A 22,838-nucleotide genomic window follows, 5' to 3' on the forward strand; every position below is an offset into this window, starting at 1 on the left:
GGCTGTTGAGGCGTGTATATTTGACATTGAAATCAATCTTATATTGATGGCAATGTTATTATATTTTGCTTCTGTCTGTATTTTTTGCCTTTCTTTTCATGATGTGTAACAATATGCGCACAGTGATATCGCACATCTCAATGGTTTATTAAAGAGTAAGCGTTTAGAATAGACCTGATCTGTAGTTGCAGCCATATGTGATCATCCCTCCAGAATCTGATTCATCGTCAGTATTGTGAATGACCCTGGCAGCATCACACAGGGTCTAACAACACACGTGGCCAATGTTGTTTGTAACACAAAATGCATCTGTTCCGATGATCCTAACACTTCAGTGATTTCACACTGGGGAAACCGAGGCTTTGGTCCATGTTGTCGGTAACGCGTTACGTTTCTTTTCTGCGTGTCGTGACCCTGTGTTACTCCGTTAACATCTCATGTCCATCTGGTTGTTCCTCCTCCGTTTCTCTCGACTGACAGAAACGAGGGGATGACTTTGAGACGGTTTCCTTCTGGTTGTCCAACACCTGTCGCTTCTTACACTGTCTCAAACAGTACAGTGGAGATGAGGTAAGATGAAACACACACACTCACACTCACACACACACACACACAGAGTGGTTTATTCTTGCATTCGTCAAACTTACTTTCTCTGTTTGTGTCCGTTCTTTCTCTCTTTCTGCTTCTTTTCCAGTCGTTTATGAAACACAACACTCCTAAACAAAACGAACACTGCCTGTCTAACTTTGACCTGGCGGAGTATCGTCAGGTTCTCAGTGACCTGGCCATCCAGATCTATCAGCAGCTCATCAAATGCATGGAGAACATCCTGCAGCCTATGATTGGTCAGTACATCAAGGCGTGTGCCTGTGCACATGGCTGGGGGAGATCCTACAACTAATGCGTGCGTCTCCTTCCTTCAGTCTCCGGTATGTTGGAGCATGAGACCATTCAGGGTGTGTCGGGGGTGAAGCCGACCGGTCTTCGCAAAAGGACATCGAGCATCGCTGACGAGGGAACGTACACGCTGGAGTCCATCTTACGCCAGCTCAGCGCTTTCCACTCTACCATGTGTCAGCACGGCACAGATCCAGAACTCATCAAACAGGTGTGGGCGTGTACTAGTGGGCGTGTACTAGTGGGCGTGTACTAGTGGGCGTGTACTAGTGGGCGTGTGTGTGTGGCTGGCTGGCTGGCTGTTTGTGACTGGCTGTTTATCGTGACCCCCAGGTTGTTAAGCAGCAGTTCTACATCATTGGAGCTGTGACGCTGAACAACTTGCTTCTTCGTAAAGACATGTGCTCCTGGAGCAAAGGCATGCAGATCAGGTAGGACCAGGAGGCAGTCGTTTGGGGGACTTCATTAGGACCCGCCACTGATTTGGACATCTTGTCCGTCCAAACATAAAACAGTGTGTGTGTGTGTGTGTGTGTGTCAGGTATAACGTTAGTCAGCTGGAGGAGTGGCTGCGTGACAAGTCTTTGATGATGTGTGGAGCCAAAGAGACTCTGGAGCCTCTGATTCAGGCCGCTCAGCTTCTGCAGGTCAAGAAGAAGACTGATGAAGATGCTGAGGCCATCTGCTCCTTGTGCAACTGCCTCTCCACAGCTCAGGTAACCAATCACAGCCCAGTCTACCCCTCAGGTAACCAATCACAGCCCTGTCTACCGCTCAGGTAACCAATCACAGCCCAGTCTACCGCTCAGGTAACCAATCACAGACCTGTCTACCGCTCAGGTAACCAATCACAGCCCTATCTACCGCTCAGGTAAATGACTACTATACACATCGCTAAACTGCTCAGGTACTAAGCTAATTAGAACCCTTTGTACTGCTTGTGTACTCAACTGGCACAATCACTGCCCTCTCTACCACTCAGCGAACAAAGTAACACTTCGGTGTAGCTTACATTTAGTAACAACTTGAACAGAGGAACTAGTCAACGTATACGCCCGACGCAGTGGACACGTTGGTGAGGAGAAGTTAAAATGAGGTGTTTCTGTGTCACCAGATTGTGAAGGTGTTGAACCTCTACACTCCAGTCAACGAGTTTGAAGAGAGGGTGTCCGTCGCCTTCATACGAACCATACAGGTGAGGCCCAACCGTGCCGGTCTGTGTGCTTAGAAGTATGTGACTACGTTTGTAACCGGTGTGTGTGTGTGTGTCTGTCCCCTCCCTTCCCCGACCCCCTCTGTCTGCCAGACTCGTTTGCGGGACCGGTGTGAGACTCCTCAGCTGCTGATGGACACTAAAGTCATCTACCCAGTCACCTTTCCGTTCAACCCGTCCTCTCTGGCCCTGGAGAGCATCCAGATTCCAGGCTCTCTCAACCTGGGCTTTCTGACCCGTGTCTAACTCGCTCACACACACACACACACACACCCGTAACCAACACATGGCTATAAATGGGTAAACATGCATTAATGTGCATACACAAACCAACCGCTTCCTAACGCACTTACATAGACCACACAAATACACGCGCACACACACCGACCACACGCACACACACACACGTGCTAAACTTCCAGCCTGAGTTTTTCTGTCAGTCCCATCTTCCTGCGTGTACAAATGCTCAGTCCTATGAGAATGCACCACTTTTCCCCAATTTTCCCCCCTTTAAAATGAGCTTTACCACCCACCTAGAACACCAAGATCTTGTTCCATGTTCCCAAGGTCCACTCTTTTTTCCTCTTTGTACTCTTCTCAGTAGTGTAGTGTTTTCTAGCAGTCCGGTTCTCCCATAGGAATGTATTATGATACATTAAACTGAAAACTTGCTAGTCCAGGGATAGCATTACAGCTAGCTAGTTCCTTCTGGCTGAGCTAGCATCTGTTTTATTATAGGATGCTAATGCTAGCTCTTCTGCAGTCACCAGAAGCTAGTAGTTCAACAGTTAGCATCGGTTTGGAGTACATCGTTGGAGTACATCGTTGTTGTCATCTTATCCACTGAACACAGTCAAACCAATGCAGAAGCTGTTATCTGTACCATACTTCTTATACATATATAAATACATACAAATATGAATATATTTATCATGCTTAGGTATTTTGTGTATTGCTTTCATTTCTCTAACTTTCCTTGAAGACTTGAAGTTTTTCTTTGCAGATTAACATTGATACCATAGACAGGTAGGCCTATCTCCCCAATGTCATAGGATGGAGAGAATTATGGCCATTAAAGTACAACTGGAGTAAAATAGTATTGTTATATTTGTTAATAGCACATTAACTATGTAGAATTATTTAATAAGCGCTATTTAATGTAGGTATTTATTTGTTTAGCTCAAGATGTATCATGCTTTTAGATGTCTCACTGCTGAGGCTTTGTCATGTTTAACCTGCTTCTCTTGAAAATAGATACTTTAGCACTGCTGAAAGAGAGGTGGCATAGATAAAGGGGAAGACTAGAAACAAGATTTGAAAAGGGCCACACGTGAAATGGAGGCCCAATACTTGACAGGAACTTAAGACGTGGGTGTAAAGGTATACAAGTGTAGCATGTTTAGACAGCTTCAGCTACAGTATTTATTTATCTTTGTTAAGGAGGCAGTGTGTTTCCTAGCCCTGCTGAGGGTACACAAACAGATTACTGAAGTACACTGAATCCTGCGTATCCACTAGTAACTACATATCTACACCTTCTCCAGGCTCCACCTTCTTTGCTCAGCTCTGTGGATGTTTTTGAGACACGAGGTCCATAGGTATTACTTTCGGTGTTTAAAAAAAAAAAACAGAGGTTGTGTTTGTGTATGTTCCTAAATCTGGTTATCACTGAGATGGTCTTTCTGTTAGTCGGGGTGACTACATTTGCTCTGGTAAACAACTGGATTTAGACGCAATGTCAACCGTGTTTTCGATGTTTTCTCTACGATGACGATGTTGTCATGTCTTTACTCCAGAAACATAATCACTGTTTTGTGGACCAACTATAACACGGTGTACAGTCTCTCTGCTTTAACCTGCTGTTGAACCCTTGACCCTTTCTTCACTACTAAACTAGTGTAATGACTCCTTTACCTGAAATTGACCAGGAGAGGGTGACATTAACCATAATTCTTCTCCTCTGAGGGTTATTCTCTTTCTCTGCAGTGAGTTAGCACACAACTGTGGCTCCAATAGAACCCGAGGTTTTGCTTGATGTTTTATAGAATCAGAGAAGTTCTCCTGGCCTTCTCATCACTAAGAATACAGACCTTCTCACCTCTGTCACTGCTTAGCACTGGCAGAGACAAAGGGTTGATATACATTTCTAATCATATGATCATTGTCTCTCTTCCTTACTGCCATCTGGGTTTACCCATAACCTAACTACCTTGTTTTACCATAAACATTTGTGTTTACCGTGAACTTTATTTACTTTCACCTTTATTTTCCTACCAACCTTGACCCCTTGAACTTTATACTTTGTGCCCTTGCCTAGCAACATGTGACTTTAACATTATTATAACTATCGGTGATGTATGAGTCCAGTTCTTGTTTTAACTTGTTTTATGTTGGAACTGAATTCTCAAGGGGACCACCATGAGTGTATTGAGTGTATGAAAAGTCAACATTGCCTTTTTAAATTTTTGCAGCATTGCATTTAAATGAAGGATTGTTAGAAGTAGGTGATAGGTTGTTCATCGTGTGTATAGTAATATCACATCTAGGGTACAAATCTGCAAAACAGAGAACCTCAGACAATACTGAAAAATGTTACTGCCTGTCCTGCAGGTTTTACCCTTTCGAATGTTTAGAGCTGCTGTTGATATGATTACTTAATTGGTACACGTTTTGGACAAAGCCTTACCAATGACTTTAACGCACTATCATCTTGTCATTTTCATTTGACTGTTATGCGTTCTATTTTTAAAATGTATTATCATTATTATTACAGTGTTTTTGACAAGTTGTCAGTATCCAATATCCATATTTCAAAAGCTGGGTTGGAAGGAATGTTTTTTATGTCTGTCTAAAAGCACTTTTTGAAATAGCTTCTGAAGCAGTTTAATAAATAATAACGACATGTCTGCCCTGAACATATCTTTAATGGGAAATAATGCCTAATAATTGTCTAATCATCCCCAACATTGGTTTAAGGTCCTTCAGGGGTCATATCCAGGAGCTGAGATCATTTGCACAGCTGACGGCTTTTCCCAAATGGAACACTATTCCCTACACCTTGCACTACTTTTGACCAGAGCAGTGTAGCGAATAGGCAGCCATTTGGGACGTAGCACAAGTCAATTTCTATGATCATCCCTCTTTTAACCGTATAGACAACCACAACCCCCAGCCCCTCTGCTTCTATTTGCTTCTTTCTCAACTTCTGTCATCCATCCCAGGGTACATCAGGAGAACTGGACTGTGTGTATAATTCCTGGTAGCTGTACTTAGTGAATGTGTCCACCATTAAGAAACTTCAAATTTGTGTAAATTGTCAGACTCTGTAAAAGACAAATAAAGGAATTCAGCACCGTCAATATTTGTTTCTGTAAGTATTTTGCTCCAAAGAGAAAGGCAAAAACGTCACTGTCTTATTTAAAACAAGGTCAAATTGGAAATAATTTATAGCGTTCATTATTTCTGCCATGTCAGCCTGTGCAGTGGTTTTATTAACATCTGCTCAAATTACCATCCACACCAATGTTAACAAATACAGGTTGGGAAATGATGAAACCTTGGACCAATTCTTGGGGACAGCATCCTACCAGGTCCTTCATATCAAATGGTATCTTAAAACCTACTCTGTACACTACTTTTGAGCTGGGCCCAGAAGTTTGTCCTAATCTAGGGTACTACTCTACATTACAGATCATAGGGTTCCATTTGTGCTGTAGCCAATGCCTGTGTACCTGTGGGTTATATTTGACCGCGGATAAAGCTGTTGATAAGTAGCTTAGTGTTCTCCTCTCCTGTCTCTGGGCTCCAATCCTCTAACAGTCTTCTAAGGACAGCGTACGGTCTGAGAGGCAGAGTAGCCACTCTCCTTAGGTAAGAACTTTATTATGTGTTTTATCTTTAATGCCATGTATTTAAAATCATATACGATATGAGAGTATTACTGATTTAAAATATCAGAGTTGTATTTCAAAATTGTCTACAGTCAGGAAAATCCACACATAGACTGCTTATAGTTAGGGACTTGTAACTGACCTTAAAGCCTCTTCAGCCTATTTTGAGCATGAATGGTTCTGTACAGTACAGTATAGTGCAGCAGTAGAGAATGTTGTGGGCTAGTATAGTATTAGGATGCTTCTGGCTCTCATCTGTCTACCCCTGTTGTGCCGTTGAGCGAGACAACAGCACCTGCATAACCAGAACATATCTCCAGTGCTGATGGATTTTGGACGGTTGACCCTGTGCTTTCAGATGTACAGTATGTGTGTTGCCTTCCTGTATGTACTGCCATGGAGGGATTTGGATGATAGTATCTCGCTACCAGGACTTCTGATAAAGAGTCTATTTTCAGAAATATTGTACCCTTTGGTAAAGATGAGCAAAAATGGCTGTGAACTAAACCAGCTTACACTCAAAAATATAACCATTAATTGAGGTGGAAAAATATTGAAAACTGACAAGTGTCTTGATTATTGGCACCCTTTGAAATTCTTACAAACAAACTCTAACAGAAGTGTCTTCCCATTCATTTTTTTCCCCAAGTTCATCTAAGTCATTAAGAACCCTTAAATGGTCATCCATGAGTTATTGTTTCATTGGGGAATAAATATGAGCTGACACATACCAAACCATTTTTGTCTTCTATTAAATTGGTAAAGTAACACAGAAATGAAATGAGACAAAATGTTGCTGACTTCATAAATGGCTATAAAAAAATCGCTATATAGCTGAAAATACCCTTTACCTAATCCTCACTGAAAACCTGTGAGGTGAGCTGGAGATGAGTGTCCAATAATGAGGACTAAGGAATCAAATGTGTTAGTACAAGATTCAATGCTATAGTCTTGGCAAGAGGTGGGTGCACAATGTATTGCAATGTACCTGCAGTGCAGGTAGGTAAATAATTGTGACACTTTTGAGAAAAATATATCTTGATTCAAGAATTTGTTTTTTCTTTTAATAATTTAATTGCAGTGAAAGGTTAACTTTCTCTCATTTTATCTCTCCTATCCTTTTTTGCTCATTTTTACCAAGGGAGTCCAGTAATTCTGGAGGGCTCTGTACATACCTGACTGGTGTTCCACGAAACAGTCCAGGATAAATTAGTAAGCAAGCTTACTTGCCTACATATTCAGATATATTCTAAACGGTATAGACCTTTACTCATCACAAAAATGTAGAATTTTGACTTTGTTGTTTTAACCCAACATTTCCATAATACATCTGCAATAGTAGAATGATAGTGTTTTACAAAAGTTATTCATCAGAAATTATTATTCATTAGAGTCCTAAAATGTAGAATTTAGCAAAAAGCTGCATCTGATGTTATTGCTGTAATTCAGCTCACTTCCACAAGATGGGACTACATTTGTGATATTTCTAAAATATATATTTGTGGTTATGCTAACCAGAACATCAATTGCTACACATGGCCATGATGTTAGTCTGAAGCTGTCTAGGGGCCATAGAGCAGCAAGGGCCTTGTTAAACGGTCGAATGGTAACTACTTCCAAATAATACACACAGCCTGGTCTATTTCCAAAGGGTTGACATCCCTGTGTTTCTTATACAACCCACAATATAATGTAATGTACAGTACAAGGATCAAACAGATTATATAAATCGGTTATTTTTCTACAGTGTGTATTATTCAGGCCATTATCTATTTGTTCTATTTCTACAGTGTGTAGTTAGGCTAGGTTTAGATTAAAGGTCACACTTGGGATTTGAATTATATACCAGGGTAAGGTTCAGAGTTCAAATTAGGTTTTATATATCATGCGAGATTAATGTTGAGCAAGTAAAAATGTGCGAGTTGTGTGTTTTTAAAGCAGGTGCGTCTCCCAGAATAGACCTACTGCTCTCTCCTTCTCAGAGCAGGATCAGTCAGAAGGGGAGATTACCCACAGCTTATGCACAATACAACTGTCAAAACACACACTTAATCTCCCCATTCTTTTTCTGTCTCAGTCTCACAGATAATATTCCCAAAAACAAAGACCTATTTTGTTTACCAAGTGTGTTTCCTTCAGGCGAACAGTGTGAGTATCTTTGTGTGTGTGTGTAATGTTGAAGTGTTAGATTGATTGTGTTCCTCCGCCCTATACAGGTGTGTGTGTGGTTAACTAGCTGCAGCCATGTGTGACCAGACGTTTGTGGCCATCACCTTTGGGCCATGTGACAGCTGCTCCGAGAACCGGCCTTTGATGAACCTCTACATCAAGACTGAGCCCATCAACTACTGCTCACTATGCATGGAGATAGTACGTACCTTAACCCCTGACCTGTGCTCTCTGACCGCTGACCCTAACACAATGGATTACATTCGAGTCTATTCCATTTTATTGTCATTGAACAGTACGAGTACAGTACAACGAAATGCAGTTAGTGTCTAACCAGAACTGCATTTCATTGTACTTTACGGTACACATACAGTACATTCTACCTTATAGATCCTGGCAGAAGAGGTTCATTTGAGAATTTATTTTTAGGGGTTAGCAAAAAGTATTACCCTATGCAGCATGTTGGCATTCACAACTTTAGGTATACGAATAAATAAAGCAATTTAAGTAATGAAATTAATTACAATGTGGTTCAAGTGTTAACCATGATAACATTAAGGGACAATCATGTTTAGTACCATAGCGGCAGGGTCATTTAGTAGTTAGAGCATCTGACTGGTGACTGAAAGGTTAACAGATAGAATCCCAGAGCTGCCAAATTGAAAAATCTGTTGTTCTGTCCCAGACAGTTGTGTGCAGGGCAAATTGCTCCCAGCAAGTTGCTGAAAAGAATGTTTTCTTAACCAAAATGTCAAACCGATTCAAAAGACAATAGTATACTATCTACTGAGTATGAGAGAGGGATGGGGGAAGGATATGCCAATACAAACACATTTTCCCATGTCAGTAAAGCCCTTTAAATTGAAAAATACTGTAGAGACAGCGGCTGAAGAGGCAGAGTTTCGCGTGACGTAACAGTAGTAGCGGCATCAGCTGTAGCAAGGCAGCCAGCCGCCTCGATGGGTGCTGTTCATCTTTTGACCTCACCGGTCCCTTGCTTTACCCCCGTTCCCTTCTGAATGTGTTGTTCTGCTCTAAAGATGGCTTGCCAGGACCTTGCTGGCGGCGAGACTCTGAATTCGTTGAAGGCGGAGACGGAGTCCCTGAGGAAGAGGCTCGAGGAGGAGCGGAAGAAACTGCACGATGTGGAGCGTGAGTGTTGTTTATCGGGGAAGGGTGGGTGACACTGGGTTCTCGCAAAGCACGGAACTGTTCACCGTGTCTGTTATTTTATAACCCAAACAATTGAAAAGAAACTATGCTGTATCAATGCGTGTGTTGTTGTGTCTGCAGTGGAATGAAGGAATGGAATGTTATAGAGTGATATGCATGAGTTAGTAACATTCCCATATGTTTCTTTCAATTCGTTAATGTGATGCCTATCCCTAAAACATCACACCCGTACTTTTGGTATTGTCTGTATTTCAGTGTTAGTGGGAACCTGTTCACAATAGAAACAGTAAATCAATCTCCACTTTGTCTGGCAATAGTTGTGAAATCCTTAATAATACCTTCTAGAGGTTTCAATATGAATAAAACACTTTCACAGAAAATGTTGATTAGACCCTTCCAGTGCCCCAGTAAATTGATTTAGGGGCATTCCAAGCTCTTCCAAGCTCTTCCAAGCTCTCTGAACAGCTTTTACTTGATCTTGAAGCAACTCAATCCCCTATGCAGCCCCCAAAATAGCCTATTGTCGAGCACCCCCATCCTATCTGTACTTGTGCTTCCTTCCATTCCTACGCATCTTCTTTTCTTTTAATTTCTTCCACAATCATACTATGCTGTTTATGTGCTATGTATGAACAACCTCAACTCAAGTTAATTCTGTGCATTTTTGTAGCATAATAGGTCCCTGTCTGATTGGTCTCGCTCGGCCATACCTTTACATATTGATGTAACACATCATTTGTTTATTATGTATTCAGTGACAGTGAGTTAACACAATAATCTCAATCTGACCACACTCATTAAATCACCAATCTAGGCCTATATTAAAGGATTTCATTATTATTTTTGTGGAGATCATCAACTCACTTGGTGAGTTCATTGGTGGGGAAAAGAGGTCTATACATAACATAAATGTTTTATGTCTAAATTAGCTCAAAACCACTAGTCAACTAGCAAGAGAAAATGTTGCTCTCAATAACTGTCAAAAAGAAAGGTAGAGAATAGGAAGAGAAACTCCTGATTTTGACATTACAGGTGGGACTTTTGAGTAAGACGTTTTTTTCCAATTTGTAATTTTTATATATATATATACTCTATGTATGTATTTTTTACTTGGGTGCGCCAAACAAAATGGCCTGCCTGCTGCTAACAAACAGTGTACTGTATTCCTATATATGTATTCATGTTTTACCATTGCATTTGTTAAGTATGATAATAACCGATTCATATAGTCTGATGTGTGATGGGTGAGTGGGACGAGTGCCATATGTCCCTACACGCTCCTCACGCTGCTGCTGTGTAAGAACAGGTCAGGAGGAAACCAGCTCATGTATCCAAATTACTTTAAATTATTATAGTTTTAAACTGTGTGTGTGTGTGTGTGTGTGTGTGTGTTTGTGAGTGTAGTGGAGAAGGTAGCTGAGAAGGCGGAAGCACTCAGTGCTTTAAACTTGAAAACCCGGCGCACGCTGAAAGGCCATGCCAATAAGGTGCTCTGCATGGACTGGTGCAAAGATAAACGACGCATGGTCAGCTCCTCCCAGGTACCTGCCCATCCTGTATTTAACTCCTCCCAGGTACTTGCCCATCCTGTACTCAGCTCCTCCCAGGTACCTGCCCATCCTGTACTTAACTCCTCCCAGGTACCTGCCCATCCTGTACTTAACTCCTACCAGGTACCTGCCCATCCTGTACTCATCTCCTCCCAGGTACCTGCCCATCCTGTATTTAACTCCTCCCAGGTACTTGCCCATCCTGTACTCATCTCCTCCCAGGTACCTGCCCATCCTGTACTCATCTCCTCCCAGGTACCTGCCCATCCTGTATTTAACTCCTCCCAGGTACTTGCCCATCCTGTACTCAGCTCCTCCCAGGTACCTGCCCATCCTGTATTTAGCTCCTCCCAGGTACCTGCCCATCCTGTACTTTACTGGATAAAAATGGTCTGGAGCCAGAGTGGGTTCCCAACAGGACCTCCCCTCTCTTCCCAACCCCCTCCACACGCTTTCCTATGGTCATCTGCCTTCCTTATCTACTCCCTCTAATCTGATTGTTATTAGTGTATGTAAATGAAAGCCTTGTCCACTGTGTTGAGTTACTGGAAATCCTGCTCTATTTCGAGCCATGTCTAATAGCATTTTGATTAGCTAAAATGATTAAGTTCTCTAAAAGCAACTCTGAAAGGTTTTTGTGTCAGGCTAATATGCAGTGTGCGTTGGTCAGTAACGGATCACTTACCAATTTTCCTCTATTTTCATTTGTTGTGGATTTAATAAGATGTTGTCATTTTTTTTAGGACGGAAAGGTTATCGTATGGGATGCTTTCACCACCAATAAGGTAAGGCATGTTGACAATTTTGTGCATGTGTAGTGTGTTGATGTGTGCGTCTCGTAGCCCTTTAAGGGCTGCATAACCCAGTCTCACGGTGGAGCACTTGTAACCAGGTTAAGAGAACGGATCCATTAACACTAGGCAGGGAAGTGATGGTGTACATTTGTGTGTTTCCGTTAATTGACCCTCCGTTCGGACTGATGTGTGTTCTAGGAACATGCAGTGAGCATGCCAACTACGTGGGTGATGGCATGTGCCTACGCACCCTCTGGATGTGCCATCGCCTGTGGGTGAGTCTGACGCCGACATCTGGTGTCTGTTCCCCTGAGCCCGGTTGGATGTTACTGCAACCCCCTATAAATTACCATCTCTTTCTGGTCTGTCTGACAGGGGATTGGATAACAAGTGTTCCGTGTACCCTCTTTCACTGGACCAGAATGAGAATTTGGCGGCCAAGAAGAAGTCAGTTGCCCTGCACACCAACTACCTGTCCGGCTGCACCTTCACAAACTCAGATATGCAGGTTAGGGATTGGACACACACCTATGAACACACACAACAAGTAAAGATTTCAGATGAGTAGCAAAGAATGGATGCAGGGGATATGGCTGAAGCTGTAAATAATTAATTTGTGCAGAGAAGGTGCGACTGGTAGAGGGATCGAGGAAGAGGAGAAAAGAGGGGGATGAGATAAGGAGAGACAGGAGATTTGTCAAGGAAGTACAGGAGAAGAAACAGAAATGGCTCATTAGGAGAGAACAGAGAGAGAGTGGGAGGGCAGGTAGAGAGAGAGTGGGAGGGCAGGTAGAGAGTGGGAGGGCAGGTAGAGAGTGGGAGGGCAGGTAGAGAGAGAGTGGGAGGGCAGGTAGAGAGAGAGTGGGAGGGCAGGTAGAGAGAGAGTGGGAGGGCAGGTAGAGAGAGAGTGGGAGGCCAGATAGAGAGAGAGTGGGAGGCCAGATAGAGAGAGAGTGGGAGGCCAGATAGAGAGAGAGTGGGAGGCCAGATAGAGAGAGAGTGGGAGGCCAGATAGAGAGAGAGTGGGAGGCCAGATAGAGAGAGAATGGGAGGCCAGATAGAGAGAGAGTGGGAGGCCAGATAGAGAGAGAGTGGGAGGCCAGATAGAGAGAGAGTGGGAGTCCAGATAGAGAGAGAGTGGGAGGCCAGATAGAGAGAGAGCGGGAGGCCAGATCGAAAGTGCCAGGGCAGATAGAGAGTGAGTGGGAAGGCAGATAGAGAGAGAGTGGGAGCGCAGTTTGAGACAGAGTGGGAGGCCAGATAGAGTGGCAGGCAAGGCAGATAGAGAGAGAGTGGCAAGGCAGAGAGAAGTAAGAGAGAGAGTGATGGCCCTCCATTGTGAGTGTATTAATAGACATAAAGAGGCCTTTATATGTTTTCGACCTGAAGACACTGACCTAAGGACAAACATACCCACTGTCTTCCTAATGCACCCGGGCCTGTCAATGGCTGTGAAGAAGCATGCCTGGAGGTGTGTCTGTGTGTGTATCACAATGATGCCCTTAGACTGACTGTGCATGTGTGGCCTGATGAACAGGGGTCTGCTTGTGGCTTTGTCTAAAGCTCGTTCTCCAGAGAGAAATAAAGTGTGCTGGAGACAGAGAGAAGGTTAAGTGCCCACTCTGTGTGGAGGGCCACCCATTAAGAAGAAGCTGTGATACAGCGGAGTCAGTACAGGAAACAGACTGGAGTCGAGACAACAACTTATGTTCAGTTCATATATTTATTGTCTGAGAGTAGAAACATAACTGGAGTTTATATCAATAGCCCATAACGTGCCACACACACGTGCACTATTCTTTCACCGTAACAAGTCTATTCCATTTCCATTCCAGTCTATTCAGGAAGTACACTGATATTCCAGTTGCTGGGTCCCCGAGTGGCGCAGTCACCTTCACCCAGTACAGCTGCATCATTGTGGTCAGGAGTTTGAATCATGTCAGATGCTTTGCCCATGACTTCGTTTAGCTGCTTTTCAGCTATTAACACAGCCAACGATGAAATCTACTGACGACTGTGGTGGTCAGCTTGGTGCTAAAGAGTGCCTTAGATCTCTGTGGTCTGAGGGACATGGCACTCTGTGCAGGACAGTGTCCCCGTCACTGCCTTGGGACATTGGAATTAACACTTTCAAACAGAGGGAACCGTTTCCCCTGCTGGCCCTCCAACACCACTACCAGCAGCATCTGGCCTTCCACTCAGGGAACGATCAGGACAGCTCTGCTGAGCTCAAAGGCTAGCCAGCAGGGGAATACAGGCTGCTATGCTGCTGGCCTCCTGGTTGGCCATGACATTTCAATTCAAATTTTACTCAATGTGTTTCAAGGAGTGACATTGGGAATTGGAATTTTGCTGATTTCGTGAATTGACAAAAATGTGGGCTGTCAGGCTTAGTCTAGACTGGATCCCTGAGCCGTCAGTGTGAACCATCTGTCATTCTTTACCCAAGCAAGTCTCTTAAAGGGATAATTCATCCAAAAATCATATTTTGGTGACAGTTGATCCTTCAGGCAGCTAGTCATTTTTTAAAACATTCCATTATTCCGCTCTGTCTCAGTCAGTAATTAAATTCTGCAATGCACATTTAGAATTGCCATTGTACTAGCTTTTCTTTTTTTGGGATGTTACATGCACGTCTACCTCGGAACCTCATTGCTACTATCCCCGCATTTCGGTTGTACAGACTACATTACACCTCCAACTTGCTCGACTGCACAGTCAGAATTGCCATTTGTCCTTGCATTTACCTCATCACACAACTATTCATTCCCACATGCGCATACACTGATCAGCCATAACATTATGACCAAATGCCTAAAATTGTGAAGGTCCCCCTTTTGCCGCCAAAACAGCCCTGACCCGTCGCGGCATGGACTCCATTAGACCTCTGAAGGTGTGCTGTGGTATCTTTCACCAAGACATTAGCAGCAGATCCTTCAAGTCCTGTAAGTTGCGAGGTGGGGCCTCCATGGATCAGACTTGTTTGTACAGCACATCCCACAGATGCTAGATTGGATTGAGATCTGGGGAATTTGGAGGCCTTAAACTTGCTGTCATGTTCCTCAAACCATTCCTGAACAATTTTTGCTTTGTGGCAGGGCACATTATCCTGCTGAAAGAGACCAATGCCATCAGGGAATACCGTTGCCATAAAAGGGTGCACATGGTCTGCAACAATGCTCAGGTAGGTGGTACATCCACATGAATGGCAGGACCCAAGGTTTCCCTGCAAAACATTGCTCAAAATATCACACTGCCCCCACCGGCTTGCCGCCTTCCCATAGTGCATCCTGGTGCCATGTGTTCTCCAGGTAATCGGCGAACACGCACCCTGGCATCCACGTGATGCAAAAGGAAACATGATTCATCAGACCAGGCCACCTTCTTCCATTTCTCCATGGTCCAGTTCTGATGCTCACGTGCCCATTGTAGGCGCTTTCGGCAGTACAGGGGCACCCTGTCTGGTTTGCGGTTACGCAGCCCCATACTCAACAAACTGTGATGCACTGCGTGTTCTGACACCTTTCTATCAGTATCAGCATGAACTTTTTCAACAATTTGAGCTACAGAAGCTTGTCTGTTGGATCGGACTACACGGACCATCCTTCGCTCCCCACGTGCATCAATGAGCCTTGGCCACCAATGACCCTGTCGATGGTTCACCGCTTTTCCTTCCTTGGACCACTTTTGATAGGTACTGACCACTGCAGACTGGGAACACCTCACAAGGAATGCAGTTGTGGAGATGCTCTGACCCAGTCATCTAGCTATCACAATTTGGTCCTTGTCAAAGTCGCTCAGATCCTTACACTTGCCCATTTTTCCTGCTTCTAACACATCAACTTTGAGGACAGAATGTTCACTTACTGCCTAATATATCCCACCCACTAACAGGTGCCATGATAACGAGATTATCCGTGTTATTCACTTGTCAGTTTGATGACAGGTGAAGTGAATAACATCGGTGTATGTAAACTACCAGGCAAAATCCAAAATACAAGTGTGTATGTCAAAAAGTCTCAGTTCGAAGGTACAGACTAGGATAAGCTAAATCGTAAACACTGAAGGCATGCTAGGATCAAAGAACGTTAGAAAGCTATCACGAACTCTTGAACAGGCTTATTATTTCGGTGATTGGGAGTTGGGAGGAGTGCTGCATTCATCGTGATTGGGATCTGGAGGCTATATGTCATCCTGGTGATTTGGTTGAGAGAGGAAACTGCGAACAGACCTTACAGATATGGAGTGAAACCTCAAGTCGACCAGCTAGGCGGAGCAGCCTACCTTTCACATAGCTTGTTGAGGTTAAAGTTCATGCTCACCTCGATGACATCACTGCCAAAGAACAGAAGCTATGATTGGTAGCTATAGGAAATAGTTCCAGTTTGAATTGAGCCAATTCTGCTGGCTGTTTCGTCAGTGTACAGTTTAAAAAATCTATGCTACCACGACCAATAACTGAATGTAGTTTGAAATGTTTTGGAGTAGTTTTCTGCTTGCAATCCATAGCGATACAAACCATTTCCATTCATGGAATTGGAAGATGCTAATAACGCTAATTACAGACTGAGACAGAGCTGAATAATGGATTTTTTGAAATAATGACTTTGTGCCTTCAGGACTATCTCTTTGTAAGTGGACTATGAAAGGGACAAAGCATCCCTTTAACACGGATAGCAACGAAGTTGCCGCTGAAAATGAGAATGTGTTCTTAGCCAGATTTACCAGGTGAAATTAGGGTACACAGTAGTTTACCACCTCTATTGAAATAATTATCGTTTCATTTCAATTTGGAATTAGATTAAATTGTCTCTTAACCAGCCCTATGGAATTCGATTAAATCTCCCCAAACTGGCACTAGGGGGCAGCCCTAACACCATGAAACATAAAATGAGGAATATCTGTGTGTGTGTGTGTGTCTCAGAATTCAGATTATGACTGCTTGTGCGCGTGTGTGTGTGTGTGTGTGTGGGGGGATTCATACGTCGTCCTGTGCGTGTCCCTGCGTGTGTGCAGATCCTGACGTGCAGCGGGGACGGCACCAGTGCCCTGTGGGACGTGGAAAGCGGTCAGCTGCTGCAGAGTTTCCATGGTCACTCTGCCGACGTCCTGACCCTGGACCTGGCCCCCTCTGAGACGGGAAACACTTTTGTCTCTGGGGTCAGTGTTTTTATGTGTGTGTGTGTGTGTGTGTGTGTCTGTGTTTCTTTCTCTTTCTGACTGTCTTGTTCTGTTTCCCCTTCCTCTGAACCATGTGTTAATTCCAGGGCTCTGATAAGAAGGCTAATATATGGGACTTGCGCTCAGGGCAGAACATCCAATCATTTGACACTCACGAGTCTGACGTCAACTGCGTCAAGTAAGTGGACTCAACCACATGAACCCCAACGCTAAGAGCCCATATTATATGGCTGTCCGCGCATTGACCTTCTAGCCTTATATTACCCACTGAATCTCTAATGTTAACAGTCAATGTTACAGATCTCTGCGGTTAACAACTGACCCTTCTTACAACTTGCAATGTCCACATATATTCCAATTATGTTTCTCTTTCTTTCCCGCCTCTCTCTCTCCCTCCCTCCCTCTCTTTATCTCTCACCCTCCCTCTCTGCCCACCCCTCCAGGTATTACCCTAGTGGGGATGCTTTTGCCTCTGCATCCGATGACGCTACTGTGAGTTTATAACATGTTTATTCACCATACTTAGTGCACTGCTTTTGACCACTGGGAGTTTAAAAGTGTTAATTAACACTAAAAGCGCTAATCCAAAGTAGCCTGCTATATAATATATAGACAATGGGTTTTCATAAACATAGATGATTTTTTTTTTTTTGCTGAATCAACTAATGTAATTTACTTTTGTCGCAATTGTGTGTTGTATGTGTGTGGCAATCAGACTGTATTCTCCAGCACCATTGAATTAATTGATTCTTCATGAGAGATTGTTATCTTACTGTGATGTCAGTGGTCAAAGACCATCCTTTTTTGACAACATCACCCAAATGTGTCAAAACATCCTTTTTCAATTACTACCCAGGTTTGTATGTGTTAAGATGTGTTGTTCTTATTTGGGCCCAGACATAAAATTCAGTATATGTGTTATTGTACCTCATACAAAGAATAATTAAAAATTATAAGAAATACAGAATAAATAAATCGGGAATCTGAACGTACAACACAAACAGAATCAACAACTTGAACTAGCTTGTGACCTCTTAATGTGTGTGTGTGTGTGTGTCTTCCAGTGTCGTCTGTTTGATCTCAGGGCTGATCGTGAGGTGTCCATCTACTCCAAAGATAGCATCATATTCGGAGCCACAAGTGTTGACTTTTCTCTTAGTGGTAAGTGGTAAGACATGACTATTCAATTACTGAGCAAATGGTACATCTTTAGTAGCTTAGGCATGCTCCTGATGAGATGGCGGATGGTGTCCTGGCGGGGAATCTCCTCCCAAAACTGGATCAGGGGATCAGTGATCTCTGTGTGATCTCAGTCTGTGGCGCTTCTTGGCGTCGTCGGATGTACAATAAATAACATCCCAAAGGTTCTCAATTTGATTCAGGTCTGGGGAACGTGAGGGCCAGTCAGTGGCATCAGTGCCTACAACATCCAGGAACTGCCTACACACTCAGGTCACATTGTCCTGCACCAGGAGGAACCCAGGGCCCACTGCAGTGGTCTGGCCATTGGTCTCAGGATTTCATCCCGGTACCTAACAGCAGTCAGGGTACTGTTGCCTAGCATGCGGAGGTCTGTGTGACCCTCCAAGGATATGCACAGCTAGCTCAGTCAGAAAGGATAAAGAGAGAGCAATTGTCTGTGGCCACCACCTGCAAAACCATTCCCTCTTTGGGGGTTGTCTTGCTGTTGCCTCTCCAGTGCACCTCTCCAGTGCACCTCTCCAGTGCACCTCTCCAGTGCACCTGTTGTCACTTTCATTTGCACCAAAACAGGTGACATTGATTCACAACCCCTTATGCTTCCTAACTGGACAGATTGATATCCCTGAAATGTAACTGACTTGGTGTTATACTGTGATGAATACGTGGTCCCTTCATTTTTTTTGAGCAGTGTATATTGTCTTCTAAAGCAACAACCCATGCTTTTTTTTGGTTGTTACCACTGGTCGCTCAACTCGATACACTATACTGTAATCTGTACGTGCCAGAAGTAACTTGCTGGCCTTTTACCTCATTTGAGCCTACAGAGCACAATGAGGCAAGGCAATCAATCAAATCCATATTTATCCTATGAGCATTTGTCATAAAGAGCTTATACTGATATCCAGCCTAAAACCCCTGATGACTAAGCCCCCAAATCCGGACGGTTCTGGACGAGGGAAGGAATTTTATGTTAAGAAATTCTGCTACTCCTTAAATTATGATCCTTATTTTTTATTTACCTTTATTCAGACATGCAGGTTATTTGACTAGTTTTACCTAGTACAGAAGCTATCCTTGGAATATGAAGTACTAACCATTCCTGTGCTCTTTTGCTGTAAATGATGATTTTAACTTTAATGAGTGATGTCAGTTATGCTGGAAGTTCCTGCAAGACTGCCTTATAATAAACAAATGAGAGCGCTTCTTCAGTCTTACATACAGAGGTCCATCACACTTTTTTATACTTCAGTAAAGGGATCCAATCCTAATTTTCAGGTTTTGTTACTAAATCAGTAACATGTGTTTGTAAAGGGCAACATATCATTAATACAAATAGCAGGACGTTGATAAGGAACTTATTTTTTGAATTTGTGATGTGTTCAGTTTAGTCATCTAACAATTACTTAAAATGTGTGTTTTGGCATTCATACATCTAAGAGAGCAATACACTGAAGCAGGCAAAGGCACAGTTCCTAGTAAGTGCAGTGGAATACAGTACTGTTTCAGTAGCATAGAAATACGTGTTAATTCTTTTTCACAATCACTCTAATGTCATTGATATACCAGGTGTATAAAACAAGCAATTCACGTTTGACCCTTTCATTCAGAATTGCCAATCTCAAAGATTGGCATTGGCATTTAATCCCTGATTACATCAATTAGATAATTTAAAGGCAATAATCAACTGTGTCAGTCACTTTTGAAAAGACTAAAAAAGCCAACACAATTCATGCTATCCTCCAAAGCTCTGACAATATTATTTACATGAAGTTTGGTGTCAGACAAAATGTGTACTCTGGCTTAAAGCGTGCTTGATGCGTACAGTATTCAAAATACAAGTCTGAAAAGAACATGGCTATATATTCACCAGGGATTTTAGAAACTAGATGAAACTACATTTATAAACTAGATGAGATATGGCAAGGTTAAAATATTTGCCTCCTGTATGGACAGTGGTAGACCATGAGTGCTTTCCATACTTCTGAAATAACCTCTTAGACTATATTTAGATTTTACTGAACCAGCAAAAAAATATGCACATACAAGTAAATCTGTATCCAATTTGCTTGCCCCATCGGACTTCATTGTGTCTATAGCAAGGCATTGAGGACTTAATTATTGTAAACTGTTTAAAACAAAAACATTGACCATAGTTTTCTAGGAGGACCTGTGTCATTTCAACAACGGCACATTGCCTCAAACCACAGTGAGTAGAAACAGATGTTCTTTTGAGAAGTAATCCAGCCAAAACAAAAAGGCAGATAAATGCATCAATAATAGCATATTTCTCAGTAAGGGAACCAGTGGTAGAATGAATTTGTTGTGTTTGAGATGAAGTAGTACTTTTGTTCAAGGTAGTAAAAGTTTTCCCAAAGGGCGTAGATTTCCCCTTTACATTAGATGATTGTGGGTTTACATATGATTCTAACTTGGCTTTTCAGACTTGCATTATGCATAGATTCTGAACAACAGACAATCATGATCTGAATTAGTTTTTCTTGCTTGAACTTTTGATATTGAGTTGATGATCCCTGGAATTCCCCCAAGCATACAGGTATTCACCAGTTTTCTGTAGGACATTTACCGTGTCACTTTCTATTTCATCGGATGTGGTTATAACATGGACAGTTTCTATTGCCCTTCATTGCAGACAAACTATTTGATGTTATAACATTATCTGTGTAAGCTGAGATTGGGTCCAGTAAACATTCCTACTCATGACTATGTTGAATTTCTGTTGTAAGCAGTGGTTCCCAACCTTTTTCAGTTACTGTACCACCAACAGAATTTTGCTCTGCTTGGAGTACCCCTGAAGTACCCCCTCATGTTAATTTCACTGGTATGCCTATGGTGTCATGAGTGTTCTCAAGTAACCCCTGTGGAGAGGTCAAGTACCCTCAGGGGTCCCAGTACCTCTGGTCAGGAACCACTGTAGAGTGAAAAAGTATTGAATATACGAACTACAACAACCGTTGGTTTTTGCATAGCTTCATGGCAAATAAAGTTTTAAAGTGGAAAGTCACCAGGCAAAAGGGGAATTTGAATAACTTGAAATCAGCCTGTAGGAAGAAACACAAAACATCTGAAGTTTTGGTAAAATTTGTAACCACATGACCACATCATTGTAAAAAGCAGTTTTTTCTATTTGTAAGTCGGCCCACTCTGACATTTATGGCTTTGTTAATACTCTGTCTCCATCTTTCCTCTCATTACCTAGTATTGAACTGATTTATCTCTCGCTGTGTCATTCTCCTTTTCAAGTCTACTCTCTATATCTATTCCTCTCTATTCCCCCTTTAAATCCCAGTGTTGTCACTTTTTCACTTTCTTATTCTCTCTCTCTATGTATTTGTCTCCATCTCTCTCACTTTCTTTCTCTTTCTCCCTCTGTCTCTCACTGTCTCCCAGGGCGCCTGTTATTTGCTGGCTATAACGACTACACCATCAACGTATGGGACGTGTTGAAGGGGACCAGAGTGGCCGTCTTGTTTGGCCATGAGAACAGAGTCAGCTCACTCAAATTTTCGCCTGACGGAACTGCTTTCTGCTCTGCTTCCTGGGACAACACTCTACGGGTGAGACACAGGGGGATTTCACGTTACTTGTGAAAACATTACTTGATTTGATGAGGGAAAGAGGTTGGAGCTAGGTCGAGGTGTGGAGACTGAGAGTTAAGGAGTTTGAGACCATTATGAATGAGAGTTGCTGAATGCGTCACAGGTGACATTTACGTCAGACACTCCCACCCACTACAATGACAATCAAATACATACTTCTGTTTTTTATTTTGGAAATAACTAGGTAATAGTTGCTTTTAGCCATGGTCTGCGCCACTGGTGATCTCACTTCCTCTCCTGAGTTTCTCTGCCTCAATATCTGAAAAAAGCTTCTCTATCTCCCTGTATATCTAATTCCTAGTAATGTTTATTCCTTTCAGGGGCTTTTTAAAAAAGGAAAGGGGATATTTGTCAGTTTGCAGTCCCCTGCTCAGGGACAGAATGACAGATCTAGTTTTCCTTGCAGGTTTGGGAATTCGTTTTAGCAAAATTTTGGTTACTAGCCTTGCTATAATGCTATAATCACTAGGTGATCTGCTGCCCCAACAGATGCCACCATGATGCTTGGTCTTTCAGGTAGAGGCCTGGTTACTGTGATTTGCTTTTTGACAACTGTTAATACAATGTGATTTATAGATTTTTGCTTTCTGTGCTTTATCTCACAGATCTGGGCCTAGTGGTGCTGTGGTGTCATCAGAGTGAGATAGTGGAATCCCTGAAAGTCTGGACTCAAAGGTCCCGGGGTCAGGACCAGAGTCACATGATCATTCAATCCAGAGCAGCCCATGGAGCACACATATGCCTATAGAAAATGTACACACACAAATATAATAATAATACATTATTTAGGTTTGATTCAGATAGACTATTTATTTGAATTGATTTAGACTACACATTTCTCTAAAGCGTTGTTGTTATTAGAATGTTTGATATTACAGTATTATTACTATTGTCTAAAGGACTGTTTTCTCTACAGCAGCTCACAGTTAATATCATTCTCAGGAGTGCTAACTGTCCTGTAATATTCACTGCCCTTTTCTTCTCCTCAGTCCCCCTTTACAGCCCTGTTGCCTGTTTAGTTTACCAGTCATTGAGTCATTCTGTCAGACAACCCAGAGTCTTAACTTTTTCTCTCAGATCTAATGGTAAATAAACCAATGATGTTATATTGTTAAATGGTGTCAATTCCATCTGCTTATTTTTTATGTTTA

At 42.6% G+C, this 22,838-nt stretch overlaps 2 protein-coding genes across 17 annotated transcripts in view; both read left to right on the forward strand.

Moving 5' to 3' along the window:
• myo5aa (myosin VAa) overlaps positions 1-5,469 on the forward strand; it is a 45,036-nt gene extending 39,567 nt beyond the window's left edge. For all 15 annotated transcript variants that reach the window (XM_034297511.1, XM_034297515.1, XM_034297520.1 and 12 more), the window contains 7 exons: positions 481-570; positions 695-845; positions 924-1,108; positions 1,231-1,328; positions 1,439-1,613; positions 2,012-2,092; positions 2,204-5,469. In XM_034297511.1, coding sequence (XP_034153402.1) covers positions 481-570; positions 695-845; positions 924-1,108; positions 1,231-1,328; positions 1,439-1,613; positions 2,012-2,092; positions 2,204-2,356 — 933 coding nt within the window. In that variant the 3' untranslated portion in view covers positions 2,357-5,469. The remainder of the gene's footprint in view (positions 1-480; positions 571-694; positions 846-923; positions 1,109-1,230; positions 1,329-1,438; positions 1,614-2,011; positions 2,093-2,203) is intronic.
• Positions 5,470-5,890: 421 nt separating this feature from the next.
• Positions 5,891-22,803, forward strand: gnb5b (guanine nucleotide binding protein (G protein), beta 5b). 2 transcript variants are annotated; one of them, XM_034286961.1, is made up of 14 exons: positions 5,942-5,980; positions 7,142-7,212; positions 8,217-8,370; positions 9,210-9,321; positions 10,747-10,883; positions 11,636-11,677; positions 11,885-11,961; positions 12,062-12,194; positions 16,703-16,846; positions 16,954-17,045; positions 17,311-17,359; positions 17,932-18,028; positions 21,479-21,645; positions 22,293-22,803. In XM_034286961.1, the coding sequence occupies exons 3-14, from the start codon at positions 8,245-8,247 to the stop codon at positions 22,302-22,304; spliced, it is 1,188 nt and encodes a 395-aa protein (XP_034142852.1). In that variant the 5' UTR covers positions 5,942-5,980; positions 7,142-7,212; positions 8,217-8,244; the 3' UTR covers positions 22,305-22,803. The 2 variants fall into 2 exon arrangements, with proteins under 2 accessions (XP_010889566.1, XP_034142852.1); XM_010891264.4 differs by lacking the exon at positions 7,142-7,212 and having other exon boundaries at positions 5,891-5,980.
• Positions 22,804-22,838: the final 35 nt, after the last annotated feature.

This window comes from Esox lucius, chromosome 2 (assembly GCF_011004845.1).
Source record: "Esox lucius isolate fEsoLuc1 chromosome 2, fEsoLuc1.pri, whole genome shotgun sequence".
Lineage (NCBI taxonomy): Eukaryota > Metazoa > Chordata > Actinopteri > Esociformes > Esocidae > Esox > Esox lucius.

Coding starts and splice junctions, on each gene's coding strand:
- gnb5b (XM_010891264.4), top strand. CDS start 8,245: ATGTGTGACCAGACGTTTGTGGCCATCACCTTTGGGCCATGTGACAGC. Junction 11,678..11,884: donor ATGCTTTCACCACCAATAAG/GTAAGGCATGTT, acceptor TGTGTGTTCTAG/GAACATGCAGTGAGCATGCC. Junction 17,360..17,931: donor CTGCATCCGATGACGCTACT/GTGAGTTTATAA, acceptor TGTGTCTTCCAG/TGTCGTCTGTTTGATCTCAG.